General features: G+C 38.7%; 1 protein-coding gene across 1 annotated transcript; it reads right to left on the bottom strand.

Annotated features, from left to right (window-relative positions):
• Nucleotides 1-8,607: 8,607 nt before the first annotated feature.
• Nucleotides 8,608-8,901, bottom strand: gng12b (guanine nucleotide binding protein (G protein), gamma 12b). The gene is made up of 2 exons (XM_037674710.1): nt 8,809-8,901; nt 8,608-8,733 (listed from the first exon to the last, which is right to left on the bottom strand). The coding sequence occupies exons 1-2, from the start codon at nt 8,899-8,901 to the stop codon at nt 8,608-8,610; spliced, it is 219 nt and encodes a 72-aa protein (XP_037530638.1).
• Nucleotides 8,902-9,451: the final 550 nt, after the last annotated feature.

Below are 9,451 nucleotides of genomic sequence, written 5' to 3'. Positions count from 1 at the left end.
GAATTGGCTTAAAACAAAACACTTTGTATTTAGTTTTTTAATAAAGTCACATTTACTGGCTTGTGTGAAATTGGGTGTGTGTTTTTATTGTCTTATTTAGAGTTTTTTAATTGTTGATCATTGTATAGTTTTGTGTCCACCATGTGTGACAGCAAATGATAAATAAAAAAATTCAAATAAGAACTTAACTCTAGGAAAAAACAAAATTTTGATCTAAAAATGTCAGCAAAAATTTGAACTGCTTGGGAAAATACGAGGTCCTCTATTAAAACCTTGGTATTCACCACTGGAGGGAACCCTGTCTGTCTGTTAGCAAAATATCTTGTAAACCACGTAATGGATTTTAATGAAAAGCTCAGAAAATATTCACTGGCTGTACATCTACTGCAGATTACCAGTCGGCGTCAATCCAGTTTAGCATGCTGCCACAGCTAATCAACATTATAAAAGAAAAAAGTATCACTTTGTCAGATTTACACATACTGAAAGGTTTGGTGTGGTAGTAGCTTGGAGTCATCTTCATAACATCCTCCAGGAAACCTTTCTGGGGGTGGCCCTGGTTTAAAGCTAGCAGATGTGCAAATACGCAGATGATATGCAAATGTGAAACAAACGTACATAGATGTGTTCGATAACAGCTTTCCTTTTTGTCTTACTACAGTGCTCTGCTTATTTTCCTGTGGAATGTGCCAGTCAGCAGAACTAAGACAGTTTAATTATCCAAATCTGATGAGACGTGTTCTGAAGCATCTATACAATTGTAGCAGAAGAGCAAAGAGCACACGACTCATGATCCTTCAATGACAAGCAGAGAAAAGGAGAAACCTTTGGTCTCTGAAAATGTAGGTAAGATGCTGAAGATACTGAATATCAGCTTATCAGGTCTTATTCGTCACCGTTGTGGAAAAAAACAAGTTGTCTTGAAAGAAAGCTGCTACAGAACCGTCTACTATCTGACTCTAACGAGGATTATAGTAATGTGGGCCAACAACTGCAGCTTGACCTGGATGTACGTAGATGTAATATCACACCTGAGGAGATGGGAAAAGGAGGGAAGCTGGGTCACAAACAGCGCTGGGCGTTATATAACAAGCAGCTCATGGCTCGGGGCACAAAAACACTGAAGGAGAAATTAGAGCAAACATTTGTGGCCTCATGACCTTATTGGCTCATCCACCTGTTTGAACACAGGCACTCGAACTAAACACATTAATAATCACTCCAAGCCCAAACAGTTTATTTTAACCCATTACCATTGATGTTACACATGTGGCTAATATATTTAGTGGTTTAGCAAAAGAATGACCTCTCAAGTGTGTTTCATGTCACGCATCTGGTTCCTGATAAGATGTGACAGCTTCACGTTTTCCAGAAAACGCTACTTTAAGTTAAAACCTAAACCTCAAAACTCCTGTCCCACCAGCAGAGGAGGACTCTGGCTGCCAGACTCTGCTTTGCTGTGTTCAGTTGTCATAATGACGGAATTCAGTCGAACAGGTTTAAACTAGAGATCGTTGTTTTGGAAGAGGAAGTTGAGCAAAAAGAAAATTCTGAGGAAACCTCTGCCAACATAACTTTGTAATAATGTAAGCTCTGTGGGAAAACCCCCCCTGAAAAGATGTATAAACTGAATAAACAGTGTCAAGAGAAATGTTAATGCTTGCAGATACTTAATATGGTCACCATGGTAACCACACACCTGAGTCTGTGTCACTCCTTGACAGTCAAGTTAATGATAGGCAGACAGAAACACAGATTGAAAAGTCAGCACTGCACAGTTGCTGTTTTAAAACTGTTTTCGTATGAATACCACCAGGTTCAATAAAATAAACTCTTTGAGCAGACAACTGGAAGTTCCACATGGCAACACTAACGTAACATGCTGTACACAGTCTCAATCCACTGTACCAGGAAGAGGACGCACTCTAGTGTTGATTTATTTTGTACTCGAGCAACAAACAAAACAACACAAACTTCTCCACCCACAAGCACCAATCATATTACGTGCTCTCAGAATCCTTAAAGATACAGGTTACCTTCGTTTCTGTGTCTGGAACACCACAGCAAGCCTCTCAATAACTTGGGCCTTCAGTTGGGATAAAACATTATGGCAATCTGATAAATGCTAACATGAAAATCCATACAAAGTCACAGTATGATGATCAAAGTTTACTACAGGTTCACATTCAGAAGTTGACTAATTAGGAAGTGCTTTCCTAACTCATTTTAACTCATAAAATATAACTCGTAAAAGTCACCCATTTCTGTTGCAACATTACTCAGCAGCTCCTGCAGGTCACACAGTCTCTTGCTTTCAAGTACAACATGTAATTTCAATAATTCAGCCTGAAATTTAACAATAACCCACAGAAATGACTGTTTCCGTTAAATTTCACAATGTAACAAAACCAAAATACTTTAGTAATATTGAAAAATGTAAATGAAACCTACATTTGACATTTAACCTTCATTTATATAGCAACTACTATTTCAATGTGGGTTTTAGAATTTACAGATTGCAACTGAATGTATCACAAATCTTCACGTGACAAAAAAATAAAAAATAATAATTCCACCGGCAGGGGATTCCTGAAGGCCTTCCTCTTCACATTTTAGTCCCACCCACTCTACACAAGCATTTTGATTGGTTAATGGTCCTGTCAATCATTAAATGAACTTCTGCAGAGACTTTGACTGAGCTCTGCCTTGTCCCCTGACAGTGAAGTCCTGACCAATGAAAAAGCTCCTTCAAACGTGGTTTTGTGTGGAGACAAATTTAAAAGAATCTGATTGCATAACTGTTTTTTTTTTATTATTTAAAATGTTATTTACTCAACTACAAAGTATTATAGAAAAATTAGCAAATACATTATAAAACTATTGATACTACTTCATATGTGCTGAATTTATAGGCATTCTCTGAAGCTGCCTGAGTTCTTTTACCACTCTAAGATTTAAGGGAAAGTGGGAAAACGAAACTTAGTTTCCTAAATTCAGTTTGTGAGGACGACCTGCTTATGACAGATCTTGAGAGAGTACAGCCTCTACATTTGTAAACTGAAATCAAGATTTAGTTAATTTGGACTCATGGTCCATCTAAACAATGTGTAAAAACAATTTAAGCAAATTTTACTGAGCTGAATCTAAAGCTATGTGATATACAAATAGCCCTCTGTAAAGCTAGAACTCTATTTTATTCATCTTTAATAGATAAGTATAAAAATAACCCCATGTTTCTGCTCAGTATTAGACTAATGAAAAGTCCAATCTCTGTTGAGCAATGTATCCCTACAACTATAATCAGTGATGACATAATGAGATTCTGTATAAATAAAATTATTTCAATTAGAGAGAAAATTCACTCCATCCTTCCTACTATTGCTTCTGGTTCCCTGTCAGATGAGGCAGCTATAGAAATGTCACCAGAACATGATTTATGTTTGGACAGTTTTTGTCCTGTTGAGCTCCTTGAATTGTCAAAAATAATAGCTTCATCCAAACCATCAATGTCTGCTTGATCCCATTCCAACCAGACTGTTTAAAGAGGTATTTCCCCTAATTAATAACCCCATTTTGGATATGCTTAATTTGTCTTTAATGAATGGTTATGTATCACAGCGCTTTAAGGTTGCTGTAATTAAACGTTTAGTTAAGAAACATGACCTTGATTCAGGAATTCTGGCCAGATATAGACCTATATCTAGTCTAACATTGATCTCAAATAAAATGAATGAAAAAAAAAGCATTAACCTCAAAAATTCTGGAGAAAATATCTAAAAAAGTTAAGTCTGGGCATCTGGACATTCAAAAAACAAAACTAAACAAAAAAATTGTAGAAATGTTTCGTCTTTCATCCGACTGAAGAAGCCTTTCAGATGAAAGACGAAACGTTTCTACAATTTTTTTGTTTTGTTTTGTTTTGTTTTTTGAATGTCCAAAGGACCAAACTTAACTTTTTTAGATTTTTCTACCTGGATTACTGAGCATGCATCAGGATATTCTGGAAAAAATAGTTGCAGGTCAGTTGCGTGAAAATCTGTAAATAAATAATCTGTTTGAGGAGTTTCAACCAGGGTTTAGAGCTTATCATAGCACAGAAACAGCACTAGTAAAAGTAACTAATGATATTCTCATGGCCTCAGACAATGGACTTATGTCTATACTGGTCCTGTTAGACCTCAGTGCTGCATTTGATACAGTTGAATACAATATTTTACTACAGAGACTTGAATATTATATTGGGATTACAGGAAAGGCTTTAAATTGGTTTAAATCCTATTTATTTTAGATTCCAGTTTGTAAATGTAAATAATGAATCTGTTCCATACACCAAAGTTAGTCATGGAGTTCCTCAGGGTTCAGTGATTGTACCAATGCTCTTTACTTTAATTGTAATTCCATTACGTAAAGTTATTAAACAGTATGGGATAAATTTTCATTGTTATGCAGATGATACTTATATTTGTCCATGAAACCTGATGAATTCAGTCAGTTACTGTACTTAGATTACAAGCATGTCTTCAAGACATAAAAACCTGGGTTTACTTGTGGTTCCTAGAGTTTCCAAGAGTAGAATATGAGGCAGAGCTTTCAATTATCAGGCTCCTGTCTTGTGAAACCAACTTCCAGTTTCTGTCCGTGAGGCTGACCATTGTCAACTTTTAAGATTAGGTTTAAGGCTTTCCATTTCCATTTCCACAGGGCCTTCTCTGTAGCAGGACCAAGACGCTGGAACGAGTTACCTCTGTTTGTCAAACAGGCCCCCTCCCTCTCGGTTTTCAAGTCCCGTTTAAAAACTCACTACTATTCGGTAGTTTTCAACACCAGATGATCAGTGTTTTGATCCTGTATGCTCCACACTGGTTAGTCGTCATTATCTGCATCGTTTTTATGTCTATATTCTGATTTACCTCATTTTGTATTTTGCTTGGTGTGTTACCTGTTGTTTTGTCTGTACAGCACTTTGGTTGGCCTTGTCGCTGTTTTAAGTGCTTTATAAATAAAGTGGTATGGTATGGTATGGTATGGTATGGTATGGTATGGTATGGTATGGTATTTTGATCAATCCTATGGTTAAGGTCAGCTTGGGTTTGCTGAGCTATCCCTTAGTAATGCTGCTATAGGCTTAGACTGCTGATGGACAAATTGGCCACAATTCCTCCCTCTGTTGCTGCCTTTGCTTGCGCTACTCTGTATTTGTAATTATTTCTAGCCTTAACAAATGTTTTTTTTTTTGTTTGTTTTTGTTTCTTTTTCCAATAGGAAGTACACCTAGACCTATTCTATGTTTGTTTGTTTCTCCTTCCTGTTCTCTCAAACCATAGCCAGTCGAAACAGATGGCCGCTCATCCTGAGCCTGGTTCTGCTGGAGGTTTCTTCTTGTTAAAAGGGAGTTTTCCCTTTCCACTGTTGCCTTTGTGCTTGTTCAGGATGGGAGACTGTGACAACATGGAGATTCAACACAATCTGCTGTTTTCTTTAGATAAATAGCTATTACTAATTGGCTTTTAATATATGTGAATGGGCAGCACGGTGGCGCAACTGGTAGAGCTGCTGCCTCTCAGCGAGCAGGTCCCTGGTTCAAACCCCAGTCCAGGGGCCTTTCTGGGTGGAGTTTGCATGTTCTCTCCGTGCATGCGTGGGTTTTTTCCGGGTACTCCGGTTTTCTTCGACAGACCAAAAACATGCATGTTAGGCTGATTGGTAACTCTAAAATTGTCCCTAGGTGTGAGTGAGAGAGTGAATGGTTGTTTGTCTCTATGTGACCCTGTGATGGACTTGCGACCCGTCCAGGATGTACCCCGCCCCTCGCACAGTGGTTGCTGGACATGGGCATCGGCAACCCCCATGACCCAAAATGGAAGAAGCGGGTAAAGAAAATGGATGGATGTGGATGTTTTTGTACAATTCCCTGAGATGACTTCTGTTGGGACTTGAAGCCAAATTTTAAAAGTGAAGGGCATTGAATTGAATATTTTCCTCCAAAAACTTCAATATGTAATTGATGCTGTGTTTTCCAGCAATCTTCTCATACAGTGACAGGACATCAACAGTTTTCTGAAGCAAACACGATGAAAGTATGAGGTGAAAGCTTAAATTGTACATCTGACTGGTCAAATTCTTACTAGGCCTAGACATGCTGTGATAATGTCACAAGTCATTTATGCAATAAATGTTCTGTGGTTGTCTGGGTATTATCAGAATGCGATACAGAAAGAAAACAGCCCGTTCAGACTTGCAAATCTGTTACAAATCTGTTTTAGGTGGTTTGGTTGCACTGGCATTTCTGTTCACACTTGATGATAAACTGTGAATCCTGAAACATTTTGCAATCAGATGTCAGCTCCCTGCACTGGATCCAGATAAACACAGTCAGGCAGTCATTAAGCAACAAATAGAACATCAGCATGTTGATGTTTCTGAGAAAATGACACTACATTCAGGATTCTAAATTAATTGTTATTTTATTATTACCAGAGTTCAGAGTCCTTTGGACCGTATTTTTGTAAAGTTATCTCTTGATGACCTTGAATACCTGACACAAAAGAAATGACTGGTAAACCGATGTCCCCCGTCGCTGAGGGATCTGAACAGTAAATGTCTGTAGTTTTGGAAACGTGTTTTTCCTGTACTGGAACTGGACAGAGACTAAAAATAAATAAATACATTTTAAAATTTCATAATGTAGTTCCATTTTGGAAATTTTGTTCAAACTATGCACTGATGAATCCTAGATAAAAGCTACAAATGTCTCATTCCTCAAGTCCAGCCACTCCTGAACCAGAGACAACATCAGAAGCATCTTACCTGCTGAGGAAGAAAAGAGCTGAACTGTTACTCAAGTGGTCCAAAGTCCTCTTTTCTGATGAAAGTAAATGTTCATGTCATTTGGAAATCGAAGTCACAGAGTCTGGAGAAAGAGTGGAGAAGCCCAGAATCCACGTTGTTGAAGTCCAGAATGAAGTTTCCGGTCAGTGATGGCTTGGGGCCATGTCCTCTGCTGGTGTTGGTCTACTGAGTTTTCTGGAGTCCACAGTGAGCGCAGCATCTAGCAGGACATTTTAGAGACTTCATGCTGACGACTCTGCTGACGAGCTTTATGGAGATGCTGGTTTCATTTTCCAGAAGGACTCGGCACCAGCCCACACTGACAAAGGTACTAAAAGCTGGCTGTGGATTATTCTCATTTTCTGAGACTCTGAGTTTTGATTTTTCATTATTTGTCAGTTATAAGATTTTTCATTATTTGTTAGTTATAATCATCAAAACTGCAATAAATAAAGGCTTGAAATATTTCACTCTGTGTGTAATGAATTTGTGTAATGTATGAGGTTCACTTTCTGAAATGATCGACATAAAAGGAACTTTTTCATGATGTTCTAATTTTTTTAGCTACACCTGTATGTATGTGTGTGTGTGTGTGGGGGGGGGGGGGTCTCTTGGACTTTGACATGGCAACCTAACAGTGATCTTTCTTAGGCCTACATGCAGCCACACACCAAAATGGAAGTTGGCACACTGCCTATTTAAGTTATGCATTTCACAAAATGAACGGACATATATGACGGCAACCATTTTGTATTTCAACATGACAACCCAATTTTTGAAAGGAAACTTTCTTACACCTAGATGCAGCCACACACCAAAATGGAAGCCAGTACTTAACCTATTTATTAAATTATCATGCTCACAACGTGGACGAACAGAGGGAAGTTTCCCTCTTCGTTCTGTCACGGGGGACCATAAGCCACACACGCACTGATTACTGACTTCACATTTCACAGTGCTTCACGCACCAGTGTCAGAGGTTATGAGGGGTTCAGCGTCTCACAGCACACTGCCAGGAATCAAACCCCCGACTCTCTTGTTGGAGGACGACAGCTTAAACCATTGAGTCACAGCCACCCACAGAGGGTCCAAAAATAATCAGAATAAAGGTTAAACCTTAAAGAAACTCATCCATGCTACGTCCGATGACCCACTTTGATGAATAAAAACTTGACAAAATGAACATTTACAGTGAGAGGACATCAGATAAACAATTCATTAAAACTTTGATCTGAAAACAAACAAACCATTTTAATTTTAGTGTTTATGTGATGTATGAGAAACATGTTCCTTGTGTGATTTTGGAACATTTTTACCATGTTCACAGGATCACATGTGAACATGATAAATTCATGTTTTATTTTACATGGAGGGTCAATGAGTTGAGCCGTTTTTGTTCCTTTACATCCTGAGATGTCCGCTCTGCTGCATGTGTGGGGTCGTGGGAGTTCAGTAGGCGGTCCTCCAGCCTGGCTCAGGACAGCCTGCGTTCAGATTAACGTATAAAAAGCTGGTCTGAGGGAAAACGTTTCAATCTCAACTGGACAGCTAAAAAATAATTTTGAACGGCAGGTCTGAACAACCTCTGGATCAACGTGCTAACTTCAGATGATCTTTGTTGAAGCTGAAGCCCTGAAGCAAAGGGTCCTTTGGTCCTTCTAAACTGCAGCAGGTATGTGAAACAGTAAAAAGTACACCAAACTCAAGGCAAGATGTGAACATAGTCACCTTCTGCAGTCTCATGTAAGAATACAAAAGAGCAAGAGTTTGGACGTAACACTACAAAACAGTGCAAGGCTTCTTGTCCTTGAAGGGGTTTTCTGAGGCGGGGATGCCCATCAGCAGCGGGTCGTTCTTAGCATGCTCTCCACAGTAACGCATCAAGTCTGACGACGCCTTGGACACCTGCAGACAAATCAAATGCACAAATCAGAAACAGAAAAGTGTGCCATACGTTCACCACAGCAAACAAAGACCCACTTTTATCCTTTCGATGCTGGCCTCCATCCTCAGCTGCTGCACCGTCCGCCGGGCCTGAGCCGTTCTGCTGGAGCTTTGCATTCTGGGCGCCATCTTAACAGTCACACAGCTCTGCTTAAACCTGAGAGGAAAAAATACACTTCCTGAATGGAGCTCAAAGACCTCCATCTTTGTGGATGAAGGAAGTAAGACGTGGGATTAAACTTAAAACTCAAAATAAACTAGAGAAATGTATTTCTTGCGAAAATTCAGTGTGAATGCTTATTGCTGAAAAACTTGCAGAAAATTGCTGAAATTAGCTAAAAACATGCTGAAATGTGGCTGAAATGGAAGAACAAGCCTAAGCTAGCAGAAGAAAGAAAAAAGAACACATATTCGCTGAATGAGGTTTAAATAATCAGAAAGAAGCACAAAAATTGGGAAATTATCTAAAAAAAAGATGAAATTAGTAAAAAAAAAAAAAAAAAAAACAGATGAATATTAGCCAAAATGTCAGACAGAAGCTTAAACTACCAGAAGGAAGCGGAAGGAGCTGAAACGAGCTACAAAAAATGTGGAAATAGCTGAAAAAGCTCAAATTTGTGCAAAACAACTAAAAAGTAGCTGAAATAGCAGAAAAAACTGAGACTAGCATGCAAAAAAA

Source organism: Nematolebias whitei, chromosome 3 (assembly GCF_014905685.2).
Source record: "Nematolebias whitei isolate Nwh7 chromosome 3, NemWhi1, whole genome shotgun sequence".
Classification (NCBI taxonomy): Eukaryota; Metazoa; Chordata; class Actinopteri; order Cyprinodontiformes; family Rivulidae; genus Nematolebias; species Nematolebias whitei.
Note: the sequence above shows the minus strand (reverse complement) of the source record. Positions and strands in the feature narration are given on the sequence as shown.

Coding starts and splice junctions, on each gene's coding strand:
- gng12b (XM_037674710.1), bottom strand. CDS start 8,901: ATGGCGCCCAGAATGCAAAGCTCCAGCAGAACGGCTCAGGCCCGGCGG. Junction 8,734..8,808: donor CCAGCATCGAAAGGATAAAA/GTGGGTCTTTGT, acceptor ATTTGTCTGCAG/GTGTCCAAGGCGTCGTCAGA.